At 42.7% G+C, this 15,715-nt stretch overlaps 3 protein-coding genes across 4 annotated transcripts in view; all 3 read left to right on the forward strand.

The window, feature by feature from the left end:
• Positions 1–6,166, forward strand: part of top2a (DNA topoisomerase II alpha) — a 14,494-nt gene extending 8,328 nt beyond the window's left edge. The window contains exons 23-35 of one of the 2 annotated variants that reach the window (XM_084342612.1): positions 1,403–1,603; positions 1,722–1,917; positions 2,096–2,187; positions 2,277–2,423; positions 2,523–2,606; positions 2,722–2,931; positions 3,036–3,156; positions 3,872–4,042; positions 4,418–4,598; positions 4,705–4,760; positions 4,855–4,974; positions 5,204–5,436; positions 5,573–6,166. In XM_084342612.1, the coding sequence (XP_084198738.1) occupies positions 1,403–1,603; positions 1,722–1,917; positions 2,096–2,187; positions 2,277–2,423; positions 2,523–2,606; positions 2,722–2,931; positions 3,036–3,156; positions 3,872–4,042; positions 4,418–4,598; positions 4,705–4,760; positions 4,855–4,974; positions 5,204–5,436; positions 5,573–5,722 (1,962 nt within the window). In that variant the 3' untranslated portion in view covers positions 5,723–6,166. The remainder of the gene's footprint in view (positions 1–1,402; positions 1,604–1,721; positions 1,918–2,095; positions 2,188–2,276; positions 2,424–2,522; positions 2,607–2,721; positions 2,932–3,035; positions 3,157–3,871; positions 4,043–4,417; positions 4,599–4,704; positions 4,761–4,854; positions 4,975–5,203; positions 5,437–5,572) is intronic. The other variant, XM_084342613.1, reaches the window with a different exon arrangement.
• A 1,356-nt stretch (positions 6,167–7,522) lies between these two features.
• Positions 7,523–15,073, forward strand: LOC311250567 (gap junction delta-3 protein-like). The gene has a single exon (XM_084342348.1). It carries the CDS (start codon positions 7,806–7,808, stop codon positions 8,673–8,675), a length of 870 nt encoding a protein of 289 aa, XP_084198474.1. The 5' UTR covers positions 7,523–7,805; the 3' UTR covers positions 8,676–15,073.
• On the forward strand, positions 13,397–15,073 carry LOC311250566 (uncharacterized protein). Its single transcript, XM_084342347.1, has 2 exons — positions 13,397–14,258; positions 14,322–15,073. Exons 1-2 carry the CDS (start codon positions 13,524–13,526, stop codon positions 14,712–14,714), a joined length of 1,128 nt encoding a protein of 375 aa, XP_084198473.1. The 5' UTR covers positions 13,397–13,523; the 3' UTR covers positions 14,715–15,073.
• Positions 15,074–15,715: the final 642 nt, after the last annotated feature.

Genomic DNA, 15,715 nt, shown 5'->3' on the forward strand with positions numbered 1-15,715 from the left:
CCACGGCTGCAATACAGCACATTCTCGCTGCGAACCAACAGCGTCGCCGTGCGCGAAGCTAGACGGTTTACATAAATGCATACGTGCGTCAGCACTTCTCCCCACTGGACGTGCTGTCAGACCGGGCTGTCCAGGCAAAGTACCGGCTGCCCTGTGCGGAGATCCAACGGCCGTTGGATCTCTTTGCCTGGACAGCCCGGTCTGACAGCGCACACACACACACACACACACACACACACACACACACACACTTATGCGCTGATAAAGAGGTGGGTGATCGATCTGCCTGGCATCGATTGATTCAGCACAGCAGCACCGCGGTGGACAGCTCCCACTAAGAGCTTCTTAAGAAGCTTCTTTGGCTTGATCTTAAGGTTCTCCTAAGAAGGCAGTTAAGAACGCATCTGGGAAACACCCGTATCTTAGCGCTCCTTCTTAGCCGAACCCTTCTTAAGAGCCTTCTTAAGTCCTTAAGAACGATCGAATCTGGGAAACGCGGCCAATGGCTGTAGTGGTTCCCCAGTGGACTTCTTTAGCAAGCTTTATCATTGAGCTATTTGGGTATTATTTATTCCTTATCTGCTTTAGTGTTTCAAACTCTTTGTACACAGATATGGTAATAATAATGAGTTTTAGTGGAGGACCTGAAACCCCCACCTAATATGTGCACCTAAGCCTTCCCCAAACCTCAGAAAATACTCTCTCTCATTCCAACGCTGGCTTGTTCCAAGTGATCAGTTAAGCCTCTGACTGAACTCAGAACTCAATAGAGACTCCATTCATCTCCTTCCAGTCTCTTCTTTTTACCTCTTGCCTCAATACATGAGTGGAGTAAAATACATTTCCCCTCCAGTCAGCAGTCAACAAGGATGAAGAGAAACGGCACATTACAGCAGATGATGGAAGCTTGCGATTGCAGACGGGTTGAGAGACGATAAATCCTTTTTTAATCCCAAAAGTAAAAAAATACAAAAAATCAAACATCTGAGCTCTTCTCCTGCTGGAAACCGCTCCAAATCAGAGCAGAGCAGAATCAGACGTGACTGAGGGTGTTTATTCCTCCAGAAGCCCCGGCACTGCGCCAGGCTCTCTCCTCTAGAGCTCAATCACGTGTGACCTTTATTTGTGTGAATACACTTCGCATTGACTTTAAATGTAATCACATCACATATAAAACTTTATGACTGGAGAGATTTAAATATGTTGGACAGATTTTCGTAGTTAAAAATAAAAACAACAGTAAATTATTGGATAACAGAAACCCCATTCAGGATGTTTCACCATGTACATTGATGCGGTCTATGACATAGAATCAAATGAAATTAGTTATTTTTCATTTATTGCTTTAGAGACCACTTTGATTGCCTCTACGTGTCATTCCATGTTTTTCTCTGTGGTCTAGACCTACAAGGAAAACGTGCTGGAACCAATGTTGAACGGCACAGAGAAGGTCCCTTCTCTGATCACCGACTTCAAGGAATACCACACAGACACCACTGTGCGTTTTGTGGTCAAGATGACAGAAGAGAAGCTGCGGGAGGTGGAGGCTGCCGGCCTCCATAAGGTCTTCAAGCTTCAGAGCCCCCTCACCTGCAACTCTATGGTAATGGCTGCACACATGTAATGTTGCAGCGACAGAGGATGAATCAAGTCTTCTGGATGCTTGCTATAAAATCTCACGCATTTCTGAAAAGCTTAACCTGTTTGTTTTCCCTATTTAGGTTCTGTTCGACCATGTGGGCAGCCTGAAGAAGTACGAGTCCGTGCAGGATATTCTCAAGGACTTCTTCGAGTTGAGGATGAAGTACTATGTGCTGAGAAAGGACTGGTTGGCCGGCATGCTCGGGGCAGAGAGCGCTAAACTGACCAACCAGGCCCGCTTCATCCTGGAGAAAATCCAGGGCACCTTGGTCATTGGTTAGTAGCTTGTGTAATTTCATTTAAAAGACATGCAAATAATGAAACATTTGTATTTTTTATATGACTTCTTACTAGAAGTGGGCAATCCTACAGTCCAAGTTTTAGGCATAATTGAGCAGACCTAAAATGTTTTGGGATTTTATTAAAAGTATTAATTCTGTCCATGTGCTTGCAGAGAACAAGCCAAAGAAGGAGCTGATTCGCATGCTGCAGGAGATGGGCTACGACTCTGACCCAGTCAAGGCTTGGAAACAGGCTCAAGAGAAGGTAGGACACGTTTCTACATCAGTGAGGAATACTAAATAATCATCTACACCTGAGCGAATGGCTTCACATATTTGTGTTCATGGTTTTAGAATGAGGAGCAGATGGAGGAGGAAGATGAGGGAGAAGCGGAGAAGGAAGACACCAGCGGGCCAGACTACAACTACCTGCTGAGCATGCCCATGTGGTTCTTGACCAAAGAGAAGAAAGAGGAGTTGTGCAAACAGAGGGATGCTAAGGTGGGATGTTCAGCCTTAAAAAAAAAATCAAAGTTTACATTTAATTTGGTCTGTCTCATGCAAACTTTGTCAATTTCTGACCTGACTGCTGTTCTATAGATTACAGAGCTGAACGCCCTGAAGAAGAAGAGTCCGACAGACATGTGGAAGGAAGACCTTGCTGCTTTCTCTGAGGAACTGGAGGTACTGGCTCGTTGTCTAATTGTTTTTTTTTTTTAGTTTTTATACATCCAGTCATAAGTGCACCTCTTCAGTCACATAAAGTCACTGACTATATCTTGTTCCTTCTTGTGCTCAGAGATGTGAGGCAAAAGAAAAGGAGAGTGCCGCCATGCCTGTCATTAAAAAGGGCGCTGGTAAAGGCAAAGCGGTGAAGGTGAAGCAGGAGACTATGCCAACGCCACAGGGTCGCCGCGTTATCCCACGCGTTACCAGCACCATGAAAGCTGAAGCTAACAGGAAGGCTGATATCAAGAAAGGAGAAGGCAAGAGGGGCAGAAAAGTCAAGGTATGTCTTTTTATGAAATTTAAATTGCATCTTGAACTATTTTTGGTACAGTACTCTGCCAAAATGAAATAACATTTACCTTGACCTTATTTCTGTAATTGTAGAGTGAAGATGTGGTGATGAAGATGGAGTTTGGAGAAGATGCAGAGAACGCTGAGCCGAGTGAGGAGATTGGCTTGGCTGCACGACTGAGCAAGAAAACTAAAACCCAGGCGAAGGAAAAAGGTAAATGAAAACAATAATTGACCAAACTTGAGTTGATTATGAGTTCTGTTCTTAGTATATTCACTAAGACATATTCATAGCTCAAATTAAACGTACCTTCCACTCATTCAAGAAAATAAAAAGTGCAGTAAAATTATTTGTTAAACTCAACAGTCTCGATCAGATCATCATTTACAGCCTAATTGCACAGCTCCCTCTGTGTTTACATACAGTAAACCAGTAACCAATCATTCCTTAGTAACATCTAGCGGCAGCTCTGTGAAAATGCATCATCTGCAATTTGCCTCCTTTCACTTTGAGAATTTGTTTACAAAGATCAAACTTTACCACCAGTGATTCAGAGATCAGATATGAGGCTTTATTATATTTACCCACAGTTTTTGAATTGCAGCAGCAATTTTTTTACAACTTCACCTTGATAACAAACTGACTCAGGTTTCATGTCATACTGCTTGATTGTAAAACCGGGGCAAGAATATGCTGATACTGTTAGCTTCATCATAATTTGTTTATATATCCAACAACATAATGACAATTCTGCACCAGCATTTAAAAGTTCTGTCTGAAGATCCTTTTACCAACAGCTGCACCTATATTCCCACAGTGGATAGTTAAAGGGACCTAAATAAAAAAAAAACCTTTACCATCATAATAAAAATGTATGAAGCTTTACTGCATTTTTATAAAGATGACTAAGAAACACATTTCTCTGCAGCAGCAGCATCAAAGGCCGGCAAGCAGAGCACTCTTCAGTTCAAGCCTGTTTCCAAGAAGCCCAAGAAGAACCCGTGGTCAGACGAAGAGTCTGACAATCAGTCCGGCGACAGTGACATGGAGGCAGAGGAAGTGGTTGCCCCCAGGGAGCGGGTTGGACGTAAAACTAAAGGTGACTCTACTAGATGATCCTGACCTCTGTCATCACTTATGGTGTTATCCATAGTTGTTTCCCATCCTCCTCTGAGAAAGGACCGTCTCAGCTGTTTGCTCATACATACCCAGAACACCAGATAAGATGTAATCACTCTAGAAATGTTTGGATTTTAATTAAAACGCTGATAAGCTGCATTTCCTAAGGCTAATTAGCTCTCTTATCTCAGTTCTACCCTAACTGGTCTTCGCTACAGCAGTAGTGACTCATCTATTATGGGATATCTCTAGGGAAAACAAACTTTTCAGTCTAATTTTTGATTGAAAAAAACAAAAACCTTAGAATACCCGGCAGCATTGCTTAATCAAACCTTTCTGTTGCCTATTTCTGAAGCTGAGGTGAAGTACAGTGTGTCCGACAGTGAAGATGATTTTGATGACTGGGGGAAGAAGGACGCTCCAGTGCGGAAAGCTGTTGTCAGTGATGACGATACGAGCTTCGCCCCAGAGCCCAGCTCCATGCCTGACAGCGATGTGGACTCGCCAGCCCCGCCTCCTAAAGCTCCGGAGCCCACGTGAGTATGAAAACAATGATGTATAAAGCTTTGTCCTTAACATCAAAGCTTTTATCAGACAATTTTTATATTGATCTTAAAATTTTATTTCATTACTTCTATGCAGGAAGAAAGTGGCGAAGAGCAAATCCACAGTAAAACGAGCTGAAAGCAAGTCAAGCTGTAAGTATTTTTGTGTAACGCTCCTGTGACGAGCTGGAGAAATAATGGGCTAATTTATCTGAGATCTAATTATTTGCTCTCTGGTGCTTCGCAGCTCCCTCTGATGATCAGGTGCCTGCAGCCAAGGCACCAGTTCAACGTAAAACCAAAGAGGCAGCGCCTAAGAAAGCTCCTGCTGCCAAGAAACCAGCTGCATCCAAGAAGAAGGCTGCAGGTATATAGCCAGTTAACACTAATTAGGAACAGCTCAGTGTGGTTTATGACACACTGATGTTGCTGTGTTTATTTTTCATCAAATGGTACCAATAAATAGTAAAGATTACAGTAATACTTTACATGTTTGTTACAAATATTTCTTGTTAATTTATGATTGAAGTGCATGATGGTTGGAGAAAAGAACTGAAATGCATCCTTGGTTTGTTGTTCCTGTTCATTTCTCATAGATGTGAAGCAGCCGTCCATCGTGGATGCTTTTTCGAAGCCCAAACCTCTGTCCAGCAAGGCTGCCAAGAAGGTCCCTACATTTGACTCCAGCGACTCTGAGGGTGAAGTTAAAGCTCCAGTCACAAAGGCGAAGCCCGTTCTAAAACGGAAACAGGCCGTCAGCGACGACTCTGACAGCGACTCAGGCAACCTCATGTCACGTCTGAAGGCCAAAACTACTGCCGGCAGCAAGGTCAGTTTTTACACTGCATGCTAATTTCAGAAAGGGGTTTCACATGTTAATGGACCACCAGACTTCATTTTTAAAATGTATTTAGTGTAAGTCATTAACATCTTGTTATGCTTGAATATTTTCTCTGTTCCTGTAGAAAGCCAAGAAGTGGCTCGACGACGACAGCTTCCAGGTCTCAGATCAGGAGGAAGCGTCTCCTGTGGCGGTGGCACCGCGGGACAAGACCTCACGTGCCCGGAAACCTGTAACCTACAACCTGGACTCAGACTCAGATGAAGACTTTTAAATCTTAGTCCCTAAACCAGTGTCTACATGATCAAGTTTTTATAGATTTTGTATAAAAGACAGGTTCTGTAAGTTATACATTAAGTTTGTGCCATGTGATTACATATGGCTTCGCTTTTATCGCTGGAAGCACTGTTGCATTTACACTTGTGGCTTGAATGGACCTCAGACCTGCAGTTTTTACAAAGCGGATTGATTGTAGAAAGAAAAAGTTTCTTATCTTGTCAAAAATGGAAAAGAAATCTGTTCCTGTGTGTCAGGTGCTTGCACCCTGCTATACCTGAGTGTGTCTACCTTAAGTGTTAGCATTACTAACACTTAGGCCACTTGACATTTCTTTGTAATCCACTTTTGTTTGTTTGTTTGTTTGTGTTTTGTCTTGTAAATATTTCAATGGCTGTTCATTTTATATCGCAAAAAATAAAGTTAACTTGTTTGTACTGATTGCAGTGTTTGGAAATATGAGTCGCTTGATGGGATTGCTTCAGGGCCAATGTCAAGCGAAACGTGCCGTTGACTTTTTTTCTGTCTGTACAAGTCAGGTTTCTCAGTAAGAGTGTTTAAGGGAGGGAGACTGATCAGCCGCACCTGTGGTAGATAGGACTGGTGTAATGGAGAATAAGTCTTTGAGAAATTTGGATGGGTAAGTAACATTTTAAATTAATAATCATGATTTCATAACAGAGGTTAAAATGATCTTTAAGACTTTGCTTTTATTCACAAATTGAGATTGTGAACAGAGAGCTGAGCGTAGAAAGCGAAAGAATTTGCCTTATCTAATATTTCAGTACAACTTTGATAAACTGCTTCAAAGTCATAAAATTTGTTGAGAAGCAGTTATAACGGCTAACATCAAAGAGCACATCTTGAACTCCAAAGCACGAAGCTCAATAAAAGTTGCTGTATGTACCGTAATGCTTTCTGAATGACAGTACATGAGAGGGTAGCATTACGCAAGTGGCTTGCTCACGTGTTGGCCATTGTGATCAGAGAAACTGTTGGTGCAGCTTAAAGCAGACCCTTCCTGCCATTTAGGAAGCTCTTTGAAATGCTCATCAAGTGTTTGCCTTTCTTGGGTAAACATCACTTCTGTCTGGGACTCTTGATGGGTCCAGATTAGGACGTAGCAGGAATTTCCGAAACTGTTGCCGCCCTCTCAATTATAAGCCCCTGCAAACCCTCCATCATATGCCATTTGGAGTGGGAGCTGGTATGGACCAAAGTGTAACGCTTGATTGGACACAATTTTTATATATACTCCGTTTTGTCTGAGAACATATCTGAGTTGGAGAGGACGAACCAGAAAACAGGATTTTTAAGGTAAATCAAATGCCTAATGCCTTAAAGGCTGGGCTTGTTTTGTCATCTTGCTGCCACTGACTTGTCAGGAATGTATTGTACAGCTTCAGACCAGCAAGTAGCTCAACCAGTCAGTTTGCTTCCACAAGCAGCAGCCTGTAGTCTGATCGATGCTGTATTCATAACTGCCGTGCCATGAAAATGATGTACAAATATGTGGAGAATAAACAAAAACCAGTTCACCAAAATTCCTGGTAACTGGTTGATTATTTCCGTGGCGGATTCAGGATGTTTGAGGGCCAGGGGTGAACAAGATTAGAAGGGCACCACATGTGTGCAGGGATGTTTGCCCCCCTTGCACCACCAGTGATGAATGTACTTTATAGCAATTGCTTTTTTAGATTAGACGTGAGTTTTGACTGTTTTCTCTTGCAACATATTTACAATCATCTGTAAAAACAAAACCTAAAGGTGAGGGGAATACCTAGAGGTTTATCTGAGGCCAGTGTGACTGTTTTATTCCTTTCCTGACATGGTTAAATTGCTGTTATTGCAGGTGGTATAATCGTGTTTCATTTTTGATTTCAGGTCAGTGGAAGGTGAGCTCTGTCACCACTTTGGGCGCATAAAACCTAGATAAGCTGACTTATCTTTGACCCTCCTTTGAGTCATGAATTGAACCTTATAAGACACACTTTGGTTTCTCTTTTTAATCAAAGACACAACTCTGAGGCGGATAGATCTCCACATTCTCAAGAAGCCATACCCAAGACAGTGCTGCGATCATGGGGGAATGGGGCTTCCTCGGCGGACTCTTCGACAGCCTCCAGGCCCACTCGCCGATGCTTGGCCGTTTCTGGCTCTTGCTCATGCTTGTCTTCAGGATCCTGATCCTGGGAACTGTAGCCAGCGACCTGTTTGATGACGAGCAAGAGGAGTTTGCCTGCAACACCCTCCAGCCGGGCTGCAAACAGGTGTGCTACGACATGGCCTTCCCCATCTCCCAGTACAGATTCTGGGTGTTTCACATCGTCCTCATCGCCACACCTTCCTTGGTTTTCCTCATGTACGCCATGCATCACCACAACAAGAGGACCATCCGCTCCAAGTTCAACCAAATTTGCAGCCAGGACCAAAGAGAAGACCGCCGTTTGAGGAGGCTTTACATTATCAACGTGGTCTTCCGCATATTTGCAGAAGTTGGCTTTCTTTTGGGCCAGTGGTGGCTGTACGGCTTCAAGGTGGAGGCCCAGTTCCCCTGCAGCCGCTTTCCTTGCCCCTACACAGTGGACTGCTTCACCTCCCGCCCCGCAGAGAAAACAATCTTCCTCTGCTTCTACTTCGCCGTGGGGCTGATAGCAGCCATTGCCAGCTGCGCAGAGGTTCTCTACGGCTCCATGAAGTGGTTCTGCTCAAGCAAGGAGTCCATCACCTCGGAGCGCTCCTGCGTCTGCGAGAACCTCCACAACATCAAGCATGAGGAAACAGAGGCAGAAAAGGAGAAACCTAGGGGATATGAGGTGTCAGAGAGCGCGTCCAACAGCGTGAGGATGAAGAGAGGATCTGTGAGGAGCAGCGCAAGTAGAAAGGCCTCCAGCTGCAGCCACAAGCACAGGGGCGGCAAATATGTGAGCAGCAGGACATTCATGGTGTGAGAGAGTCGCTTACTTTCATCTAAGTGTTGTAACTATTTCCTTAACGTAGGAGACATCATCAGGAAGTTCATGGCAGACAGGAAATGAGCGAAGACAAGACTGATTGCTTTGATAAGGCGAATACACTGTTGACTTGTTTGGTATGATGAATCATTACATAATATAAATAGTACAGGAGGGAAACGGCCCGTGGATTACACTTGATGCACTGATTGCTTCTTTGTTTTGAGGAGAACTGATTGTACATCCATGTACCGAACCCTTCTTATTCCACTTATTCAGCAGAGCAGCACCTTATACCACGTTATAGTTTAATCCATACGAAAGAAAAGAGTAAAAGCAATATGTTACCGTTTCATGACTACTCTTGGAGCAGCAGGCTAACTGTCTGGCATTAGCTATCTTGTTTTCTGGCTTTTCTGCTAAGCTAAGCTAAACAGATGCTGGCTGTAGCCTCATATTTGCTGAACAAAAGTGTGAAGTTTCCAAAAATGTCAAACGATTTCTTTTTGTGACTGATGACAAAGACTTCCCTTGGTTTCTTTATTGAGATATTAATAGTACATATTTGCACAAAGGAGTGTAAGAGATGTACATTTATCAAGGCTGTTATGTTGTTTTTGATTGAGATTTTCAGCACAACTTTTTTAAAAGGCATCCGTTATAAAGGGTTTGTAAGGCAAGCTTTATAACTGGTGAATAATCTGCTAAATCTTGATAGAACTGTTGTAGAAGGTCTTGTTGAGAACAACTTTTGGATTGCCAGAAGTTGGATAAATGGATTTATAACTGCATCGTCACCAAGTAGAAACACTGATCTTTTCAAACACAGAAAACCCCACCACCTTACAGATGTTACATTATATTATGTCCTGTGATCCTCTCACTGAATAACATCCATTACATTGTGACCTCGACCAGGCGGAGTAAAGTGCTGATTTTGAATGATTTATTATTTTGTAAATTATAATTACCGGCTTGAATGCAATTGTGTGAACACAGACGATGTATCACAGGCGTGCAATGAATGAATGAAAAACGGCACGCACTTCTGAACCTTTTGTGAGATCAACAACGTTTCATTTGTTTTATTCAACATTATAAATGTCATTTGATTAACTTTTACGTTTCACATGGCTGAATTTTTTTACTGACTCTTTTGTAGTGAATATTTTTCCCTGAGTGTGTTCTTTGATGGTTAACAGCCAGTAGCAGGCTGTATGACATGATTTCAGTTTCACACAGTATGACTGAGAGACTGCTGTAAAATAAAATGTAATCTGTCATGTCAGAAACAAGCAAGAGGGATTATTTAAATTCATTGTTGTGTAGCCTGTTGAACATGAAGCTACTTGTTTCTTGTTACTTTTCCAACACTCTTCACCTGTAGAACGTGAATATTAAAGTTCCTCGTCACCCCATTATGTGTTTTTGCGTATTGTTACTTGTTACTTACTCAGATCTCAATTTAACGAGCAGCATTTGTGACTTCACAGCTAGTTTCAAGACAGTTGTTGTCTGATACACCTTTATGACCAGAACATAAACCTTTGAGGTGAAACATTTTTCTACATTCATCATAAATATGGGATTTTTTTTTAAAGAGGGAGATGGAATACATGAACAACTGAAGTAGATGGGGTCTTGTTTTAACACGTAAAAAAACATGAAATTGTTCCCTACAGCTCGTGGGGATCTCAGGACTTCCAGCTGCAGCTGTATGGAGCCATTTCATGTTTTTCTCTGGTTGTTTTTAAATGTTTTAAAACAAGTCCCCATCTAGAATGCTGCAATGCTGTTTTGCTGTGAAGCTCCAGAAATGTTTTGTGGACTGTGGACCCAACTTTCCATCCGCATGGGGGTCAGTGGATAATAACTTACATTTTCATTTTTGGGTGAACTCATCCTTTAGAACATGTCTAAATGATTTCTTTTCATTTTCTTTATTTTAGCTCTTTGGGGAAATTATTTGACTTTTGTAGCCTTTTAAATTGCTTGAACATAAATGTGATGGTCCCTCTGTCATGTCTACATGTAACAACATTTCTCTGTCCTTGGTATACATTCATTTCATAAATGCATAATGCACTGTCAGGACTTTATGCAGTTAATCTCAGATATTTGGTCTTCCAGCTGCTGAGGAAACAATCATCAAGCCTGCATCGAAACATGAAAATACATACACAAAATCATGTGAAAATCCAAATAAAACATACATGTATTTACTGGTGACTGAATATGTTCTCCAAGAGTATTTGGCAAAAAGTGCATTTGTTCCACCAGCAGGTGGCAGCATTGGAACAGTAAACCATGAAACACGAAGCTCTCATCTTCAGTAAGATGTCTTCATTTGCAGCCACATTATTTCAATGACAGCATCCACACTTCAGAGACACCAGGGGCTTATTTGATTTTTTCTTCTCAAGCCGCTGCATGACACTGTGGTTTTATTAATTCTCCAGTTCAGATTGAAACACTACAACGTCTCTCTCAGCCATCCCACACTAAAAAAATCTTAGGGCTCCATGTGAACTGAACACTCTCGTTCTTTGTTTTGGAAGCTTCCTGCTGTATCTGCAGTGAGATGTGATTATCATCTGAAGACTAAAGCATTCACAGATCCAAGTGGCTCTTCTGAACACAAAGTAATCTAAATACTCTCCGAAGAAGCTTATTTTAGACTGAAACATTCCTCCCAGAGACACACACACGTACACACACACTCCTCCTGCTGTTCCCTGGACGCATCATATATGCAGATTGCAAAGCGGTGCAGGCTCTTTGATGTGCATAGAACAGAATTCTAGATGTGTTTTATATAACCACTCGAGAGGGAAGGAAGGAAGAGTCGAAAAGGATTACCGTCAAAACTTTCTTTTTGTCTGCCTTGTCAAACTGGCAGTGTACCTGTTTCTGTCTTTCTATACCTTCACTCCCTCTCTCTTCTTTCTCTCTTTCTGTGCCTTTCCATACTTTGCTCTTGTCTTTTCTGAGTCCTGGGAGGCCTCGCTGCTGGAATCTTTTCTCAAAGAAAATGTAGGTCATCTGTTTTCAGCGACTCCCTTCACACCAACACGGAGGAGGAGATGGAAGTGATAACATCTTTCTCGGCACCCTCCTCCACCACCTTCCTCCATTCTCACTCCACCTTGAATGAGACACTTAAGGGGCTCCCTACGCTCTACCTGTGTCACCTGTCCCCACCCCATGGAGGGTCTCTCAGTACACACCTGGCTGACAGACAGCTCCACATGGAGCGTCTCCAAGTCTCTCACTTTCTACGAAGTCATGCAGGGACGACACTTTCTTCTTCAAGGGGGAGAAACGCCACTCTTTTTCTGCTCCGAACATCAGCTGCTTACTCTGTTGCATTACTCTTTGATTTGGTTTATTAACAGCACAGTGCCCAGTTGTAAGCAAATCAAGCAGCCTGTCTACTGGCCTGAGTTTTGCTAACTTGTGACTCAATAATGTTGATTCCAGTCCCTGTGAGTGAGGAAAAACATGACTTACAACACTTAATTTTTATGAGTTGTGACCAATAATCGGAAAACTAGAGGCCCGCAATGGGATCACACCAGCTGCGATGTCCATCAACACGTTAATGTTCCACACTCAGTACTCATGGGTCTCGCCACACCCATCTTCAAACTCAGCCTTTTTCATTTTGATCTTCATACCTGTCAAGTTTTGTGACATGATGACATGGTTGTGATGTTATCCCGTTGAAAATGAATCCACAACAGACAGAATGACAGAACAAGGACATGTAAAGACATTGTTGGGGCTGGGGCTCAAGCCCACCCACCCAAAAAATCCTCTATTCCCATCCACATGTTGTTGTTCATAATGTTATTCATATCTGAAGATTGGTAATGTGCACGCTCCCAAACACCCGCTGGAGGATCAACAAAATTTTTTACCCCTGACACTTTGTTAAATTTCACCTCTGATCCATCCCATTCACTTTGCAGGCCTGCTTCTCACCAAACCCTGACCCCAGATCCGAAAAAGTGTCCGTACGGAGGGGTGCCAGCACGTTCCAAACGGCCCGAAACATGCTCCAAAACACCCCCTGGAGGAACAATTGAAAAATTTTGCCCCTGACACTTTGTTAAATTTCACCTCTGATCCATCCCATTCACTTTGTAGGCCTGCTTCTCCCAAACCCTGACCCCAGATCCGAAAAAGTGTCCGTACAGACGTGTGTCAGCACGTTTCAAACGGCCCGAAACATGCTTCTAAACACCCACTGGAGGAACAATTGAAAACTTTTGCCCCTGACAGTCAAATTTCACCTCTGATCCATCCCATTCACTTTGCAAGCCTGCCTCCAACCCTGACCCCAGACCCGAAAAAGTGTCCGTACAGAGGGGTGCCAGCACGCTCCTTATATAACGTCCTTATAGGGGCACACTGCACAGATGTGGTTCACATGCACAGGTGTTCATTTCATTCATTCATATAAAGTACTGGTATGGCCCCACTGACTGATATATTATTATATATGATATAATTACATTATTAATACTTGCTGATTAAAAGCATGGTTGCATCATTCAAACCTCATTCAAACAGTTTGAATGATGGTTCCATTCTGTGGCTCTGATCTCGTAAAGAATTGGAGATGAAAGACAACAGATTAAAGCCACGGAACGGAACCAACCTCTAGAACTCTGCTAGAGTTTAAAAGGCAGGTCCAATATTCAAACCTTGACACTCGTGACCACATTGGAGTAGTATCAACCAGACAATCTTCTATAGACCACAGTCTACGGCAGATAGCTACAACTTTGCTTCACTGAACACTTCGAGGCCATTTCAACTTTGTTTACCACGATAACTGAAATGTCTCGACAGAACAACCGGAGAAACGGCCCAAGAAACATGGAGCAAGTGGTTCACGCTCGTCCTCGGGGCCGCCCAGTGTCTGACCAGGACGAGGGTCCCTTTGACCACATAGAAAATCCATATGAACGCTGGGCAATGGAGAAACAGGCTATGGGCTACAAGATCCACAACCTCAAGTATAAGCTCAACAGACTTGAGGGTATTATGGAACTCAGGGAGAAAGCGTTCAAGGTCGAGTACAAAGAAAAGCACGAGACCATCGCATCTCATGAGGCCCAGATCTCAAACCTGAAGACCGATCTCCAGTTCCAGATGGCGCAGTTGGATAGCCTCCAGGACAGGAGCAATCAGGAGAAGGAAGACATGGCAGTAAGACTGGAGGCAGAAAAACAAAAGCTGTCTGAGCAAAACGATCAGATGCTCCAGCTGAAGCTCGACAACCATAAGAGCGTTCTGCTCCAGATCGACCTGCAGAAGAAGGTGAAGCAGTTGGAGCAGGAGCTCCAAAAGAAGGACGATGTAATCCTGGATCTCGGGAAGGAGAACGTGGCTCTCTCTCACAAGCTCACAGAGACCACAAACCAGCTGACAAGCAACAAAGCTGAATTTCTCCAGAGCGAACAGGCTTGGCAGACGAAATATAAAACTCTGCAGCAGAATTTCAGCGAGCTGGAGGACAAAGAACAGAGCTGGAAGACGAGAGTAGAACAGGTGGAGGAAACAAACCAAGAGGTAGAGGAAACAAACCAAGAGGTAGAGGAAACAAACCAAGAGGTAGAGGAAACAAACCAAGAGGTAGAGGAAACAAACGAGGAGCAAAAGGAAGGTAAAACAGATAAGAAGATCAGGAAGAAAGAAAAAAAAGAGATGAAAATGAGACAGAAACAAGAGAAGGCAGACCTGAAAAGGAAGCAACAAGAAAAGAAAGAGGACCTGAAAGCTAAACAAAAGCTGGAAAAGCATCAGGAAAAGGAGATGAAAAAGAAAGAAAAACAGATGAAGGCGGAGCTCCAAAAGAGAGCAAAGGAGGAGAAAAAAGAAATGAAAAGAAAATCTCCCTCCTCCCGTCCTCTGATCACTTTGCCTTCATTCCTCCGTCCTCGCTCCACCCTCTCCCCCTCGACCTCATCCTCACCCCCCTCTTCCCACCTGCCTCCATCTCTCTCTGACCCCCAGCCCGTCTCCTAATCCTTTCCGATTTCCACCATTCCGTCGTCCCCCCCATTTACTTGACAGTGGCTCAGCAATCGGCCTCACACGGTAGGGTTTTCTCCTGGTGCTCAGGTTTCTTCCCACAATGAAATCAATATTTCATTTAAAAAAACACTAAATTGCTGTCCACTGTCTAAACTTGACTTGACTTGACTTGCCCAAGAAAAAGTGACTTGAGACTCGGACCAAATGACTTGAGTCGAATCAAGTCATCTGGTCTCAGGTCAAGTCAGGTCAAGTCAAGTCAAGTCAAGTATGTCTGTGTGGGTTTTCCCCTGGTGCTCAGGTTCCCACAATAAATTAAATTGGCAAATAAAATCTTTTAATTAGATATATATTATATTCTGTCACATTCATCCTTTTAAAAGTGTAACCTCAATGTAGCACTGTAGATGTTTACAGATAGCTAGGACCAGAGTCTGGGTTCAGAGGAGCAGTTTATAGCTCGACACAAGAATAACAACCTAACACATACGTCTGTGCACTTAAATCCCCTAAACATAATAAAACAAGATCTCTGAACAGTTTTTAGTATGTCTGAATAAGATTTAGTATGTGTCAATAAATAGTATGCCAAATGCAGCATGCCAAACAATGGCTGGATGTCCTGCTGCATTGCTCAACTGTATGTTCCATTGACGTAGATCTAATATATTAACAATCTAGATTTTTTAATTCACCGATTGCATCATTTGTGTCAATTAAACAGTGTTATGACAATATTTTCACCTTGTAATTACACATTACAATGACTGTATACAATGAATGACTATGTGTATATATGCAAATACCAGAGGTGGAAAAAGTACTAAAATATTGTACTCAAGTAAAAGTACCAATACTTTGATGAAATATTACTCAAGTACAAGTGAAATTACCTGTCTGAAAATCTACTCAAGTAAAAGTAAGAAGTAGTTCATTTAAAATCCACTTTAAGTAAAAGTTACCGAGTTACATTTACAAAACAATAAAACCAA

This window comes from Pagrus pagrus (genome assembly GCF_965226575.1).
Source record: "Pagrus pagrus genome assembly, chromosome: 21".
Lineage (NCBI taxonomy): Eukaryota > Metazoa > Chordata > Actinopteri > Spariformes > Sparidae > Pagrus > Pagrus pagrus.

Bases quoted from the DNA above. Each gene is read 5' to 3' on its own strand.
- LOC311250567 (XM_084342348.1), top strand. From the start codon at position 7,806: ATGGGGGAATGGGGCTTCCTCGGCGGACTCTTCGACAGCCTCCAGGCC.
- LOC311250566 (XM_084342347.1), top strand. From the start codon at position 13,524: ATGTCTCGACAGAACAACCGGAGAAACGGCCCAAGAAACATGGAGCAA. The intron at 14,259-14,321 runs GTAGAGGAAACA...ACAAACCAAGAG, and splicing joins TGGAGGAAACAAACCAAGAG to GTAGAGGAAACAAACGAGGA.